This window comes from Grosmannia clavigera (assembly GCF_000143105.1).
Source record: "Grosmannia clavigera kw1407 unplaced genomic scaffold GCSC_140, whole genome shotgun sequence".
Classification (NCBI taxonomy): domain Eukaryota; kingdom Fungi; phylum Ascomycota; class Sordariomycetes; order Ophiostomatales; family Ophiostomataceae; genus Leptographium; species Leptographium clavigerum.
Genome location: NW_014040801.1, coordinates 1,544,332 through 1,560,026, shown reverse-complemented (window position 1 = coordinate 1,560,026; position 15,695 = coordinate 1,544,332). Strand labels below are relative to the sequence as shown.

Sequence of the window (15,695 nt, the reverse complement as noted above, 5' to 3'; positions counted from 1 at the left end):
CCGTGTCCAGCCGCGCAAACCCCTCGAGCCGCGGTCGTCGGCGATAGCTCTGCCAATTTTGTGTCTATTTTTCAGCACGGCGCATCCGACATCAGCAGAGACTAGCAGCTCGCGACTCCGATCTTCTCGTCCATTGGCGCCCTCACACTCGCACCTCTGCAGATATGTTGTCCACCATCCGAAGGGCTGTCGCGGGCAGCGGCCGACAGCAGCTCCGGTCAGTAGGCCTTGCGAGGCTGTTGTCGTCACTGGCGATCCTCGAGCAGCGAGACGGGAAGCTGAATGACGGCTCGCTCAGCGCAGTGACGGCTGCGAAGAAGCTGGGCGGTTCTGTGCACGCGTTCGTCGCCGGCGGCAACATCAAGTCGGTGGCCGATCAAGCAGCCAAGGTGGACGGCGTGGAGAAGGTGATTGCCGTGGACAATGCGGCATACGAAAGAGTGAGTGGAGAAAGGATGAGAGAAGAAGGGGAGGAGGGGGAGGAAGAGGAGCAGGTGGAAAGTGTCCCCAACCGCTAATACCGCGGGCACAGGGCCTTCCGGAAAACTACGCGCCACTGCTCGTGGAGAACATCAAGAAGGGCGGCTACACACATGTGATAGGGGGCCACACGGCGTTTGGCAAGAACCTTTTGCCGCGGGTGGCGGCGTTGCTGGATGTGCAACCGGTGTCGGACGTGATCCAGATCGAGGGCGAGAGCACGTTTGTGCGGCCAATCTACGCAGGCAACGCGATAGCGACGGTGGAGTCGACGGACGCCATCAAGTTGCTGACGATCCGAGGCACAGCCTTTCCGGCAGCCGAAGCTAGCAGCAGCAGCACGGCGGCCGTGGAGGCGGGCGTGGACCCCAAGGCGGAGAGTGCGACGGAGTGGCTGTCGGAGGACCTGGCCAAGTCAGACCGGCCCGATCTCTCGACGGCTGGCCGGGTGGTCTCGGGCGGCCGGGGCCTGCGGTCCAAGGAGGACTTTGACGGACTGATGCTGCCGCTGGCCGATGCTGTGGGCGCAGCCGTGGGTGCGTCGCGGGCAGCCGTCGACAGCGGCTTTGCCGACAACAGCCTGCAGGTCGGCCAGACCGGAAAAGTGGTGGCGCCACAGCTGTACCTGGCCGTGGGCATTTCGGGGGCCATCCAGCATCTGGCCGGCATGAAGGACAGCAAGGTGATCGCAGCCATCAACAAGGATGCTGAGGCGCCCATCTTCCAGGTGGCCGACGTCGGCCTGGTGGGCGACCTGTTTGAAAAGGTGCCGGAGCTGACAGAGAAGCTGAAGAGCGCCTGAGCAAGGGGGCAACACAGGGTAGAAACGTGTATAACAATCAAAAAAAGTACTAGTACAGATCCCAACAGCCTACTCGAGCACGGCCAGCATGTCTGCCGTGGAGTCGAACTTGCTGCGGGGTTTTCCGAGGATGGCACCTCTTTGGAGCTCGGCCCTGTCGATGCGCTGCCAGTCAGGCCAGGAGACGACGCGGGCCGTGGACATGTCGACCTCTGCGCGGACGCCGTCCCAGCCGGCGGCCGTTTCTTCCGTCGTCGTCGTCGTCGTCGTCGTCGTCGTCGTCTGCCGAAGAAACGGGATGCCGGCCTGCCAGTCGTGGACGATGGCGTCAGCCGTGGCGAAAGCGTCCTCCATGGTGGAGGCGATGACGCCCGTAGGACCGCGCTTGACCCATCCGGCGCAGTAGAGGCCAGGATGGGGACCGGTGGCGAGGGCGGCGTCGGGTGTGCGAACCTCACGGAGGACACGACCACGGCCATCGTTGAGGATGAGGCCGCGGCGGTCGTCGAACGGGATGGCAAGACCATCAAACCCGGCGAGCGGTTCCGAGCGGTAGCCGATGGAACGGAAGACAAGCGACGCCGGGATGGGAACGAGCGATGGTGCTGGGTCGGTGGTGGCGGTCGGCCGGACGACCTGCGTGTTGCGGTCAAAGGGATCGGCCAGATGGGTGCGCTCAAATGAGGCTGAGGTCACGTGACCTGTCGAATCGCTCGAAAAGCCAATGGGCGTGAGGCAAAAGTCGAGCGACCACGACCGAGCAGCAGCGATCGTCGTGGTGGGTGAGCCCCGCGCCAGCACCTCCATCAGCCGGCGCTTGGCCCGCGGCAGGGCCGGCAGGCTGGGGGGTAGCAGGCTGCCGTCGACAGGGTGCATGGCCACATCGCGCAGTCGCGTCAGCTCGCGCACTTCCTTGATGGTGAAGGCGGCCTGGACGGGCCCACGGCGGCCAACCAGATGAACTCGTCGGACGCGGCTGCCGGACAGCGCGGCCACAGCGGCCTCGCTGATGTCGGTGCGCCGCAGCACGGCCACGTCCTCGAGCAGCATGCGGGCCACGTCGAGCGCCACGTTGCCCTGGCCGATCACGACGGCCGTCTCGGCGTCAGCCAAATCGTCGGCCATGGCACGCATGGTGTTCATGGCATCGCGCCCTTGTCCGTCTCCTGTCGTCCCCGGCTGGCCGTTGTACCAGCCGACAAAGTCCCGGGCCGCATAGACGCCGCGCAGCTGCTCGCCCGCCACGCCGAGCTGTCGGTCGCGCGAGGCCCCGTACGCAAACACGATGGCGTCGTAGTGTCGTGTCAGCGTCTCCAGCGGCACGTCGAGACCGCCGTGGACCCGAGTCCCGTCTCCGCCCACGGCCACGTTGCCGACAAAACGAAAGCCTGGCGACTGCGCCACCTCGGCAAACTTGTCCTGGCAGTTCTTGACCTCGGGATGGTCTGGCGCTACGCCAAAGCGTACCAGGCCGTACGGCACCGGCAGCGCCTCGTACATGTCCACGCACGCTCGCATCTTGCCCATCACTCGGTATGCTGTGTAGAAGCCCGCTGGGCCAGAACCGATCACGGCCATGCGCAATGGCGCCCGCTCACCAGAGACCACATTGTGTGCCCAGCGCTGCTGCTGCTGCTGCTGCCAAGAAACACCCTGCAATACCGGTCGAATGCCTGCTCGCAGTCGTGCACGGCAGGTTGCTATGGCGGGCTGCATCGTCGTCGTTGTCGCATCACTGTCTTCGCTCGAATTTTCTAGCTCTGTACTCCGTATGTCCTATAGCGCATTTACAGCACTAACTACGCCAGCTCTCGACTGCCAGCTGGAAGCGGCTGAGCTGCCAACTACTCCGTACAGTGGGGCTGGCCGCTCTTCAACTGCCACCTACGTAATATTACGTGTGATACTCCGTATTCTGTACCTCATTCCAAAAACTACCACCTCTCGAACCTCACTTCTACAGCATCTCACAATGGATGTAAGTCTGCTCCCGGTCCTCCTGTCTTCAAATCTACATCTCCCATTGACATCCACCAGGACATAGCCATCTACCATATCGCCACCTTGTCATGGATCGGCCTTCAAGGCCTTTCCCTCTTGGCCGCTCCGTCTTTTGTCGTCTCCTTGTTAGCGACCGACTTGCATGTAGATGGTGGGCTTTCTTCCCTTCTCTCTTCCTACCCTTCTCACCTAACCTCTCCAGACGTCGCCATCTACTTTGCCCGCGCCCTCGGCCTCGCCCAACTGTCCTTTGCCCTTCTCGTCATTGTCCTGTCAGGCATCCTCCCCCTCGGCTCTGTCGCCGACAGCAGCACCTCCTCCTCATCGCCCTATGCCTCTGCCGCCGTCTTCGTGTCTACCATCTACCACTCTGCCGCAGCCTTCTATAGCTACGGCTGCTACTACTCCCGCGTCTACGCCTCTGTCGGCGCCTACGGCGTTGGCTGTGCCGGCAGCGGCTTGCTGGCCGCTATGGGCCTTTGGTGCCTCCTCTTCGCCGGCAGCAATGCCGGCCACATCAGCCGCCGCACTGGCGCCGACAAGCGCACCAGCGGCTTTCCCTTTACAAACGCCATTGCCGACAAGAGAAAGGCCTAGGAAGCTGTCTCAGCCCTGGACAATCCAATATATCCCCGACAACTGAAGGAAACAAAAAAGGAAGGAAACGAAGAGAAACAGTCCATTGGTTGCTTCATGACCCTGCTGCTAAAGCAAACTACCCATAGTTTGCCGTTGTCTCCAAATCAATAACCCCGGAATCTTGTATACGCAAGACTTAATGATACACGCCCATTAGATTAGACACACAGTAGGCAGTCCCTGCTCTTCCCTTCCTTCCTGGCCTAGGATACCTGATGTCGCAGCTGCGATCCGACAACCGAGAAGGATGAGACGTCAGCAAAGGAATAGCCGTCCATCGTCACGTCGGCATCCATGCCGTTATCGTCACTGTCGCCGTCGCCATCCCCGTCGCCATCCCCGTCGCCGTCGCCGTTGTCGTTGTCCTCGTCGCCCACCGAATCCTCGTCCTCGTCCTTGATTCCGGGCACGCCTCCTTGCGCTGCTGCCACTGCTGCTGCCGCTGCTGCCGTCCGCCGCTCCTCAACGGCCAGGCTGGCCAGTACCGCCTGCCGTCGTTTGTGCCAGTCCTTCTCGCTCTGGAGCACCTGGTCCAGCAGCACCTGGCACTCCAGCCATGCTTGGTGGTACTCATCCTCCCATGTCGCACACTCCTTGCGCAGCTCCTCGTTCTCCGTCTCGGCCCACCGCAGCTGGCAGCGGCACAGCGCGTATAGCTTTTCCAGCGGCAACTCCAGCTCGCGCGCCGTGAAGCCTTGCTCGCACGTCAGCGTCGTCTCGTCGGGGCCAGGCTCGTTGACAAACGTGAAGCTGCGGTGCTGGGCCGGGCCGTAGTCCACCGAGTCGTCCTGGCCGGCGGCGTGTGACTGTGGCGTCTTGATGATGATCTTGAGCTTGGACGAAGCGCTCTTGTGCCCGCCGCTTCCGGTGTTGGTGCTGTTGGCAGCGCTGCCATTTCCGTTCATCAGAGATGCCCCGTAACCGATGCTGTTCTTGCCGCTGATGCCACCCGCATGCACGGCGCGAGGCGGGTCGATCGACCGCATCAGGTCAATGTCGTGAGCACTGCGGACGTGCTTGTTGAGCGCATCGGCGCGCGCAAATGCTAGGGCGCACTCTGGCAGGTAGCACACGTACGGCTTCTCTCGCGTGTGGCTGCGCAGATGGGCCTTGAGTGCGTAGGCGCTCGCGTGCCCCTTGCCCTTCCGCGGACACCCAATCCACTCGCACGTGTACCGCCGCTGCTTGCCCTCGACGTGCTCGGCGTGCAAGTGCTCGACCAGCTTGTCCATAGTGCTCAGGTCTCCGGTCTTGCAGCCGTCCCAGGCGCAGACGGTGACCTGTCCGAAGCCGTCGTCGTCGCCCGGCAGAGAGCCCGTGCCTCGGACATGGGGCGCCTCGCCTTCTGTGTCTTCCGAGATGTTCGACATGGTCTCGACCAGCTGTGTGTTCGCGTCGTTGAGCTGGGTGGCGTCGACGTCAATGTCGGCCTCCGCTTCAAGTCCGGCTTCAGTTTTGATGGCCAGCTTGTCTTGCTTGGCGTCTCGTTTGCTGTCCGTCTCGTTGGCGTGGTCTGCTTCGTCTTCTGCCTCGTCCTCGGGTTCGTGAATGACAGGAATCGATGTTGAGTCGGCTGCCGAGCCGTGCGCCGCTTTCAATCGCTTCGATGGCTTGTGCAGGTCTTCTTCTATGATACCATCGTCGTCAGAGTCGGCGTTTGTGGACACGGGCGTGAAAGAAGGCTCCCGCGGCGAGTGGCGTTTCGTCATTGGGGCTGATTAAGGAAGGCGTGAGGGAGGAAACGGGAAGGTGAAAAAAATGCGGAAGGCGCACGTTCAGGAACCGCGACTGGGGGAAGGCTCGATGCCGATTGCTGCCGCTCCAGAATTGACAATGTAGGGTTCCCAGGGGCAGATAGAGACGAGATACGAAAAGGGGGCGAGCGAGACGGAGGGAGAAAATAAAGCCAGAAAAGACCCGCGCGACGATGCACAGGCAGGTGCAAGGTCCCCAAAGCACGTTAAATGCGTGTCGCAGGTGTCGGATGCTGGGTTTGGCGGCCTAGGTCCATTTTTGGCGCCTAGACTTAATAGACGGGTTGCAGCGCTAAGATAAGGTCAACTCATAAACAGGTAATAATATAAGATACTACTCCGTACATAGTACGGAGTAAATACTTATGTCTCCAAATCGCCTGCCTTCTCGAGTCACAAGACACTGCCGAGACCAGTTGTGGAGTCATGGCGGCACTGCTCTGTTGGTGTGTAGCCATTGCAACCGTCACGATGGCCGCTTGTGCACAGTAGACAACCGTGCCTTGGCAGTTGCGCAACAGCACAATAGCGTCCCAGACACGTCGCCAGCCGATGCCAGCTGTAGCCATTATTGAACCTGTTGTTAGGCCCGAACGGGTTTGGTGCCCCTCCCCCCACATCGACTTGTCTTTGACGCCTAGCAAAGCTTCCTAGCAACCACAAGACGACTGAATTTTTAAATCAAACATATCCGTACACACCATCTTCACGACTTTCGGACGGTAGATTTACGCCTTCCATTGCCAGAATCGGAAGGAAGACCGCGTTGCCATCTTGTTTCTCATTTTTGGTCCTCACAAACCGTCACGATGGCCTCGACAAAGGTGTTTTCACTCGAGGGGAAGGGGCTGAAGCTCGACACGGCAGCCGACCTGGAGCCACACATTGCGGCGCTGCGGGAAATGGACGACGTAGAGGAAGTGCGGCTGCTGGGCAACACGTTTGGCGTGGGCGCGTGCCAGCTGCTGGGTGAGGTGCTGTCGACGAAGAAGCTGCTGCGGTCGGCCAATCTGGCGGACATGTTCACGGGGCGGCTGTTGAGCGAGATTCCAGACGCGCTGTCGTCGCTGCTGACGTCGATCCTGAACCTGCCGAAGCTGACGACGATCAACCTGAACGACAACGCGTTCGGACTCAACACACAGGCGCCGCTGGTGGCGTTTCTGGCAGCCCACGTGCCGCTGCAGCACCTGTACCTGAACAACAACGGGCTGGGACCACACGCGGGCATCCTGGTGGCGGACGCGCTGAGCGAGCTGCACGCAAAGAAGGAGGCGGCGCGGAAAGCGGGCACGGCGACGGAGGTGCCGGATCTCGAGACGGTGATCTGCGGGCGCAACCGGCTGGAGAACGGCAGCATGACGGCGTGGGCACGGACCTTCCGGCTGCACAACCACGTCAAGGAGATCAAGATGGTGCAGAACGGGATCCGGCAGGAGGGCATCAGCCACCTGCTGAGCGAGGGCCTGCAGGACGCGACCGGGCTGCGCGTGCTAGACCTGCAGGACAACACGTTCACGCTGGCGGGCGCGCGGGCGCTGGCCGGTGTGGTGCCGCGCTGGACGGCCATCGAGGAGCTGGGCGTGGGTGACTCGCTGCTGAGCGCAAAGGGCGGCGTGCTCTTGGCCGAGGCGCTGGCCCAGGGCCAGAACAAGAAGCTGCAGGTGCTGCGACTGCAGTACAACGACATCACAGCGCCAGGGCTCAAGGCGCTGGCCCGGGCCGTCGACACGGCGCTGCCGCTGCTGCAAAAGCTCGAGGTCAACGGCAACAAGTTCTCCGAGGACGACGAGGCTGTCGTGGTGCTGCAGGAGCTGTTCGAGGCGCGCAAGGAGGCGCTGGCCGGCGACGTCGTCGACGAGGATGCTTGGGGCCTTGACAGCCTGAGCGACCTCGAAGACGACTCGGACGAGGAAGACGAGGAGGGGGAAGAGTCGGACGACGAAAACGAGGACGAAATCACCACGGAAGAGCGCGCGGAGAAGCTCATCAAGGAGGCCGAGGAGGCACAGGAAGAACCGGTCATCCAGGAAAAGGACAAGGAGGTCGACGACCTGGCCAAGGCGTTGGAGAAGACGGCCATCTAGAGACATAGAGCGCCAGGAGAGAAAGACGCATGGGGAGCCATCCCAGATTTCATTTTCTCGCAGTTTCATCCCTTTCCGCCTGTTTCTACCATCTATTTCCCTTCCGTTGGCCTTGTCGACGATACCCAGCCTCACAAACAAATGAATGTATCCATGAGTACCCGTACTCGTGCACTTGTGCACCGGCAGCTTGTCGGGCCGCATCCGAGGGAACGAGGCAGAAGCCCGTGGATTGGGCTGGTGGGATGTTCCAAAGCACGTCTACATCACCATACCGTGCCTGTAGTTTCTGTACTTTGGGAGGGCTAAATATCTGACTAGCTTAGGTTGGTTTCGCTGGCAGTCACCTGCCCGACAGCCTGTACTCATAGCGTGGCTCCATCGTCACACCACTACCAACACCCTACGGCCTACAGCCCCACTGTTGTTTTGTCCTGCCGTTGCATCTCGATGCTCTTGTGACCGGATCGTCCGCAAGACCCGGAAGCGGGCAGAAGCCAACGGACCGCCATGGACGCTGACTGAATGATCTACGCTGCACAATGGGAGCATGGCCAGATTAACAGGTGGTCGCCGGGAGGTCACTTCCCCGGATAAGAAGGCGGTCTTTTGCCATCAACACGCACTACATTCAAGCATCCAAACATTCAGCTTCAACACTCTCAACAGCAACACATACACTTACACAGTCACACATCCCACCACTCCAAGCATGATGAACTCCATTGCCATGCCAAACCCGGTCGTGTTCGAGTCGACCGAGTCAGTCATTGAGATCCTCTGGGATATCGCTCTGGCCGTCTTTGTCATCCGCCTGGCTTTTATCTACGTGGCCCTGACGGCCGTCGTGGTCGTGCTGTTCGGCTGGGCCACCAGCGGGCTGTTGCCGCTTTCGGTGCACCTGCCAGACGCGCTGGCCAAGGCCATCGCTGCGTGCTCACCGTCAGTCTCCGCCGCCAGCGCCGAGCGGACGCTGACCATTGTGGCGCTGGTTCTGCCGGCCGTCGCTATTCCGGCTTTGTGTGCCCGCCTCGTCAACGGCTATTACCGGATCCCGCGTGTGGCCAGCTACCGTCTCGCCATCGGCCTCATGTCGCTCGTCTATGTCGTGCTCGGCAGCCTGCTGGCCTCGCTGGTCCTGCCCGCTCACATGCGACACGGCGCCCACTGCGGACATTCACACGTTCCCAGCAGCAACAGCAGCTACAGCAGCAGCAGCCTCTACAACATCCACGTCGCGCTGGGTGGCCTCTTCGTCGCCTCTGTCGCCCTGATGCCGTGCCTGTCCATGTGGCTGATGGAGGGCCGTCGGTCGCCGTCGACACTGTCCGAGCTGCCATCGCAGGTCTCAGAGAAGCATGCCAGCTTTGCTACCGTCTCCCATGCGGCCTACCAGTACGTTCCTCTCTCCTCTAGCTGCCTTTGCAAGCCACCAGAAACGGGAAACTAACACTTCAAACGCATCAGACCGCTGGACAATCTGTCGGAGAAACAGGCCGATGCAGGCGAAGAATCAAAGAAGACGTCTCCGCGCACGAAGAGAAGCACGCCAAGAAGACAGGCTGACTAAGCATCGACGGCATGAAGACAAGACGGTTGTTTTGTGCCGCAGTTCGCCCGACCTCTTCGGCAGGCTCTGTGCATTTCACTGGCGTTTAGGCTCTCTGGGAACTCAGGCTCGACATTGTCGGACCGAAAGTTCGGACGTATACCCTCTCGGACACGAGTAATGATTTCACAAGGCGGGGGCGCATGCAGAGACGGATTGGAGTAGCTACCGATGACATGCAGCTAAGCCGTCTAGTTATACCGACTTTGACAGTCACTGACCCGAATTTCAACCACTCTTTTACTTCTTGAAACGAGGGCATGATAAATTGCCCTTACGAAAACAAGTTAAAGACTCAAGCCATGTTGTCGATGAACTAAATGTTATTTTGCCTGACGAGGCTCTGATGTTGGCGTGTTAGTGATCACACAGGCTTACTCATCGATGCGCCGTATTGTAAATCGTAAATACAGCCCTGGAAGTCGAGATCGCCGTACGATACAAGCAAAAGCAAAGCGGTGATATAACCCACTGCCGAAGAGGGAATCAAAGAACGAGAAGAGGAAAGAGTACTCCGTAAGGGCCGAAAGAAGCCGTTCTCTAGAGAGGTGGCTCTTTGGCACAGGCAGAAACGAGACGGCAATTAAAATAATCACACTACAGTACAAGAACCAGATCCCACTCCTGTCCCAAAGTGCTCTCCGGCGCCAAAATCACACGCCTTTGCTCTCGATATATCATGTCAAAGCGTCTCCCACGCCTGTTTCCGCCCTTAGTCCTCTCCGGCAAAGGCATTTCCAAACGCAGAGTCCTCCATGTCCAGGTCCAGGCCCTCTCCGAGATCTGCCGCGTCCTCCAGTCCGGCCAGCGCCTCTCCTGCGGTGTCCAGATCCTCCAGCGACCCAAAGTCGTTGTTCGTGTTGTTGTCGCTGCCCTCCAGCAGTCCGCCTGGAGTCACTACCTCCGACTCGGGCCTGATGCCGCTTCCTGCTGGCGTTGCTGCTGCTGCTGCTGCTGGTATCCCTTCTACGATAGTTGCTGCTGCTCCTGCTCCTGCTCCTGCTGCAGGCCCTGCACCAACGGCTGCTCCTGTCGCCGTGCCTGCACCATCGCCAGCCGGTGAGATATCGCCTCCGGACGGAACAACCACCCAATCTTCGTTGCCCGCCGTTGTAGGTCCCGCTGCTGCTGCTGTTGCTGCTGCTACTGCTGCTGCATGACTTGCATTCTGCATGGTCACATCGCTCATTATCGCGCCTCCACTTGAGGGCCCTCCGGCTGCCCCGTTGCCTGGCGTGGCCACGTTCGACAGGCCCGTCGTCGGGAGCTGACCGTGCGGCGTCGAGAAGTTGTTGCTGGGTGTTGAGGCCGCCGAGAAGGCTGACTCCATCTGGTCTAGCAGCCCGGCCGCCGTGTCGCCCATGTCCATGTCGCCATCGCCAATCATGATGCCGCTAATCTGCGAGCCCGCGGGCGATGCTCCGGCTGCAGCGCCACCACCGACCATCGCCGAAGCTGCCGGCACTTCCAGCAACGTCTCTGACTCTGCCGTCGGCTCTGGCTCCGGTTCCGGTTCTGGCTCCGGCTCCTGATAGCCGCCGTCCTGGATTCGCACCACCGCGCCCGTCCGCACAATCCGATGGCCCAAAGACGTTTCCACATGGGCCATGATCTCGTCCACTGTCTTGCGGTGCTTCTGGTGTGCCCAGCGCCCGCTGTCGCCGCCGCCGTCGCCGCCGACCTCGTCCCCGTCGTCCGACTCGTCCAGCCGCCTTTCCAGTCCCCAGCTGGCCTCCGGTCCGTTCGGATCCTTCGCCACCAGCGAGAAGCGCAGATCGTGCTCGGCCGCCTTGACCACCGAGTTCAACCGGAAGTCGGCCACGGTTTTCTCGTGCTGCGCCTTCATCTCGGCGATCTCTGCCTGCGCCGCCGCCATTTGTTCCGTCACCCGCTTGCGGAACTCATCTGCCAGGCCCGGGTCCAGACGTCCGACGTACGGCTTCTTGGGCACACGCTGGGACGCCTCAAAGCCCTGACCCTCAAAGATGCCCTCCGTCACCGGGGCTAGCTCGCCCTTGAGACCCAGACCCAGGTCAGCATACCCAATCTGGTTGATGCGGTACGGCGATGAGATCACCTCCTCCATCCACTCGTGGTTCTGCTTGTACCGCTCGAGGCTCACGTCGCGCGGTGTAATATTATCAAACATGTCGCCACGCGACGTGTCCTCCTCGTCGTCATAGATCGCCACATCCATCTGCTGCATCATCGGATGGGCTCCGCCCATGCCCGGTTGTCCGCCCATCAGCCCGACCCCAGGATGCACAACCCCGGGTCCCGGCCCCGAAGCCACATGGCGCGCCCGCTTTGACGGTGGCGGCACTGCCATGTTGCCCGGCGCGTGTGGGGGGTATGCCATCTGCTGCGGAATGTGGTGGCCGCTGACAGGTACGCCGGGGTACATCGGTGGTCCGCGAGCATCGCGAGGCAGCGGAATGTGCGGCCAGTTGACCCGGTCCGAGAGCATAAACTCCTTGCGTGTGATCTGCCCCGCCCTTTGCAGGTTGTTGCGTGTCTCCATCGCCGTGCGTATCCTCGGCTCCAGCCGGATCTTCTTGACCGGGATTGGCTCGCGCTCGTCGATGGGGCCGTAATGCACCAGCCACAAGCTTGGGTCGACTTGAGGAGTGTTGGGATTCGGCACTTTGGGTGGCATCAGGCGGAACCGTCGTCGCGAGTGTGTTGCGTATTCCTCGCCGGGACGATACCCTACCGGCTGGTGAAACACCTCGAGAATCTGCACGATTAGCTTGTTGTCCACCCGGTCTTCTCTGTCTCTCTCTTTCTCTTCACGTACTAGGCCATCCCGAATCTCATGCTGGTAGTAGGTCTCGCCGCGCGGCCAGACATAGCCGTCCGATGCAAACTCCATTCCTAGTCGCTGCAACGGCTGCCACGTCAGGATGATAGTCCCATCCTGAGGTATGTCCAGATAGGTCCAAAAAAATGGCGCCCCGTCGCGGGCAATCCGGGGCGCATTGAGCAGCCATTCCGTCACTTCGGGAATGCCAAATCGTGGCACCAGCGGGTATCGATACGCGCTGATCAGATGGATGTGTGGGAGCTTACCGCACGATGTCAGCAACAGCCGTCGATGTGTGTTCAGCTAACTGTGGCCCCCCCTGAACGGCCAACTTACCAGGTCCGGATGGACGTTATAGCTCGGATCCGAAGCCATCGCGTCAGCTCGATCGTTTTGTGAAATGAATCGAAACAAATGCAGAAATGGCGGGCGAGAAGGTCTGCGAGTTCGCGCGATCGGTGCGTGGAAATGCACCCTTCGTGTCGATGCTGCTTGGCCCGTAAATCGCGAAAGCCTTCAAACGCGGGCTAGAAGGGCTCTTTTTTTCCCAGTTGTCGCGTTTCTTTACAGCTCTCAGCTCAAAAGGTGGCTGGTAAATGTGTGGCTCATGTCACGTGAATATGCACTACTATCACGTGCTTCCTCATCAATGGAATCGGTGTTGAATCTCGTATCTTTTAATCATACATAAGCCTGCACATCAGCCCCCAAATACGCCCTCATAGTTTTGACAGTATCAGCGCCCTGCCTGGCGCCGCTCTGGGCGGGGGCTCAACACCTGACAACGCGGGATTGTCGAGATACCAAGTGGTATCGAATGTCGGGTCGAGCTCCTTGGTCGAAAAGCCATTTCCGAGATAGCGGAAACGGTTGCTACGACTAGGCTTCCCATCTTCTTCCGCATCCGTGACATACACATAGTCAAAATCCTCGCCGCGGAAGTCTTCAAGCATGTGGAAGAAGTGTATGCGGCTGCCTGGATGCAGCGCAGTGACCAACCCGTCAGGCTCATCGTGACCTCGTTTGTACCAAGATCGACACGAAGAGGACCACGATGTTCGCGGCATGAAGGCGCGTATGTGTTCGTTGTAGTCGTCTACGGCAGACTGCGACGGAGAAATTGCTTTGATACCCTCGGTCTGGCACTTGTGAATCACACGGGCGACGTACTTGGCAATATGTTCGCCGAGCGTGAAGGTGCTGCCGTGGCCGATGGGGGCATTGGGGCCGAGGAATGCTGCAAGTGGGCTTGTCAGAAACATGGCGTGGATGGCATCTCTTGGGAGGAGCTCACTGAAATAGTTGGGCACCCCTGGTATGGAGCAGGACATGTAGGCTTGAGGGATGTTCTCGCGCCACAGGGCCTGCAGGTTGCCATTGCGACCATGCAGAGGAAATCGTGGGCAGAAAGAAACGTCGTAGCCAGTGGCACAGACAATGGCATCCAATTTCAGTACCTCCCCAGAAAGCAGCTCGATTCCGTCTGGCACAATGCGTCGCACACCCTCAGTGACGACCTTGACATTCGGCTGAGTGAGACTCTGCAGGTATGCTGGGGCAGGAGTCAACCGCTTGCAGCCAAGGGGATAGTCTGGTATTAGAGCCTCGCAGAGCTTCTCGTCGCCGCCCAGCATGGCTGTCATGTATGCTCGCACTTGTTGCTGTGCATAAGCCTGTGTCGGGCCGTCTTTCAGAATCTAGTGCCGGTAAGCATGATGATGCATGGGCAGACAAGACGGCTATGAGGGGTGATCGGCCACTTACGATGGGAAATGTGTTATTCACCTCCTTTTCGATGCCCTTGACAAACTTTCGATAGAAGGCCGGGTCGTTCTTGAAGCGCTCGATCTGACTCGGCGCAAAGTTCTCTTCTTCATCCAGGCCGATGTCCCGGAGCACTTGGCCAGCCTCGCCCATGGAGAAAACCTGGACATGTGGAGGGACAATCCACGCAGGCGTGCGCACAATGTGGACCAGCTGTTTGACGGCAGGCTGTATGGCGGGCACGATCTGGATGCCCGACGAGCCGTTTCCTATGACGGCCACGACCTTGTCCTTGTATTCGAACTCAGCCGGCCATCGAGCACTGTGGATAAGATCTCCTCGGAAGCTGTTGAGCCCTTCGATGTCGGGCCATTTCCATTTGCTACTTGCGTTAGCGAGTGTCCCCCAAAACGGCAAAGAACGACAGGGATACACACTTCAAGATACCCGATGTATCGATGAGAAAGTGGGCATAATCGTCAAATTGTTTGCCGGTACGTATGTTCTCGATGGTGAGGAGCCACACGCCTCGGGTCTCGTCCCAAGTGGCGGCTGCCACCCGGTGCTCAGTCTTGATAATGTCCCGCATGTGTTCTTCGTCGCAGACGCGGCCCAGATAGGCGCCAATGTCTTCAGCCGCGGCAAAAAAGCTGGCCCAGTCCTTCTTGGGTCGCCAGGAAAACTGGTAGTTGTGGCTTGGGATGTCACAACGACAGCCCGGATATCTTGACTCGTACCAGCTTCCACCCACATCAGAGTTCTTCTCATAGATGACATGCTCATAGTTGTCCAGCTGCAGTCGCAGTCTGCGAGTCATGTTGATGCCACTAGGGCCAGCACCAATGCCAACGACACGAATGCGCCTAGCAGACCCCAGTGGTGCTTCTCGAACAGCATAAGTGGACATGCCGATGGTGCTGCCAGCTGTGCTGCTTACACTTTGGACGCCACCTGTACGAGGCGGGGCCTTCCGAGGGCGACGATCTCGCTCAAGATCGGTGGGCTTTTGGATCGACATCGCAGAGACTCAGCTGGTTTTAAGATAGGAGGAAGAGATGGGCAGAACGAGACGGAAGTGTATTCTCTGCGTTGCCTGTGCACTCGAACTGTGAAAAGCACACGGAACTGACGAGTCTATTTATACGTGCAAGTGGGAGAACCAACGACAGATAGATAGCCTCTGGCAAATGGGTTATTGTGGTTCTGCACACCCAGTATGCAACATCGATGGGTTTGAATGGGCCAATGACCAGAAGGCAGGAGAGGACCAAGACCTGAGAGACAGCTAGAAGCACTTGAGGCCGTTCGCCATGAAGGCCTAGGGTAGCATTGAGGCTAGGAAAACGATGGCTACGTCCAGTAGCGATGCGTCTGTCCCAACAACAGACGCGGCCTGTTGAAGAAACGCACACTTGTCTCCGGAGGGCCAAGACAACGGTGTCTTCCTCATGCAGCCTGGCAGACCGGGCATAGGAGGGAGTGGAGACACGACGCCACCACAACACATTGTGTAGGAGCAGAACGGCGACAAGCACGAGGCCAGGGAGAGAGACAGGATGCATAGTACAGCGGTGCGGAGATGGTGAGAAAAACAGAAAAAAAGCTAGCAGCGTCCAGAGCCCGATCGTTGCCGTTTCAAGTGTCATCCGGCCAACAGAAAAGAGCGGCTAACCGGTGCTGAGTTGGCCTGTGCTGAGCTAGCCGGGAGCTGAAAGATGCAGGCGTGCAGATATGCAGGCGGATATGCAGCTGCAGG

At 59.6% G+C, this 15,695-nt stretch overlaps 8 protein-coding genes across 8 annotated transcripts; 4 read left to right on the top strand and 4 right to left on the bottom strand.

Annotated features, from left to right (window-relative positions):
- Positions 1 to 164: 164 nt before the first annotated feature.
- On the top strand, positions 165 to 1,282 carry CMQ_1322 (electron transfer flavoprotein alpha; the record flags this gene model as incomplete). The annotated part of the gene is made up of 2 exons (XM_014318401.1): positions 165 to 440; positions 533 to 1,282. The coding sequence occupies 2 exons, from the start codon at positions 165 to 167 to the stop codon at positions 1,280 to 1,282; spliced, it is 1,026 nt and encodes a 341-aa protein (XP_014173876.1).
- Positions 1,283 to 1,351: 69 nt separating this feature from the next.
- Positions 1,352 to 2,860, bottom strand: CMQ_1102 (NADPH-adrenodoxin reductase; the record flags this gene model as incomplete). The annotated part of the gene is made up of 2 exons (XM_014318181.1): positions 1,352 to 1,436; positions 1,578 to 2,860. The coding sequence occupies 2 exons, from the start codon at positions 2,858 to 2,860 to the stop codon at positions 1,352 to 1,354; spliced, it is 1,368 nt and encodes a 455-aa protein (XP_014173656.1).
- A 91-nt stretch (positions 2,861 to 2,951) lies between these two features.
- Positions 2,952 to 3,880, top strand: CMQ_832 (uncharacterized protein; the record flags this gene model as incomplete). The annotated part of the gene is made up of 3 exons (XM_014317911.1): positions 2,952 to 3,260; positions 3,320 to 3,434; positions 3,486 to 3,880. The coding sequence occupies 3 exons, from the start codon at positions 2,952 to 2,954 to the stop codon at positions 3,878 to 3,880; spliced, it is 819 nt and encodes a 272-aa protein (XP_014173386.1).
- Positions 3,881 to 4,125: 245 nt separating this feature from the next.
- Positions 4,126 to 5,631, bottom strand: CMQ_1722 (c2h2 finger domain containing protein; the record flags this gene model as incomplete). Its single annotated transcript, XM_014318801.1, has 1 exon — positions 4,126 to 5,631. The coding sequence occupies one exon, from the start codon at positions 5,629 to 5,631 to the stop codon at positions 4,126 to 4,128; it is 1,506 nt and encodes a 501-aa protein (XP_014174276.1).
- An 854-nt stretch (positions 5,632 to 6,485) lies between these two features.
- CMQ_1097 (ran GTPase activating protein 1) lies at positions 6,486 to 7,763 on the top strand (the record flags this gene model as incomplete). The annotated part of the gene is made up of 1 exon (XM_014318176.1): positions 6,486 to 7,763. One exon carries the CDS (start codon positions 6,486 to 6,488, stop codon positions 7,761 to 7,763), a length of 1,278 nt encoding a protein of 425 aa, XP_014173651.1.
- Positions 7,764 to 8,475: 712 nt separating this feature from the next.
- CMQ_364 (uncharacterized protein) lies at positions 8,476 to 9,333 on the top strand (the record flags this gene model as incomplete). The annotated part of the gene is made up of 2 exons (XM_014317443.1): positions 8,476 to 9,158; positions 9,231 to 9,333. 2 exons carry the CDS (start codon positions 8,476 to 8,478, stop codon positions 9,331 to 9,333), a joined length of 786 nt encoding a protein of 261 aa, XP_014172918.1.
- Positions 9,334 to 10,084: 751 nt separating this feature from the next.
- CMQ_925 (duf1750 domain containing protein) lies at positions 10,085 to 12,550 on the bottom strand (the record flags this gene model as incomplete). Its single annotated transcript, XM_014318004.1, has 2 exons — positions 10,085 to 12,436; positions 12,512 to 12,550. The coding sequence occupies 2 exons, from the start codon at positions 12,548 to 12,550 to the stop codon at positions 10,085 to 10,087; spliced, it is 2,391 nt and encodes a 796-aa protein (XP_014173479.1).
- Positions 12,551 to 12,894: 344 nt separating this feature from the next.
- Positions 12,895 to 14,957, bottom strand: CMQ_1534 (flavin-binding monooxygenase; the record flags this gene model as incomplete). The annotated part of the gene is made up of 3 exons (XM_014318613.1): positions 12,895 to 13,872; positions 13,940 to 14,321; positions 14,377 to 14,957. 3 exons carry the CDS (start codon positions 14,955 to 14,957, stop codon positions 12,895 to 12,897), a joined length of 1,941 nt encoding a protein of 646 aa, XP_014174088.1.
- Positions 14,958 to 15,695: the final 738 nt, after the last annotated feature.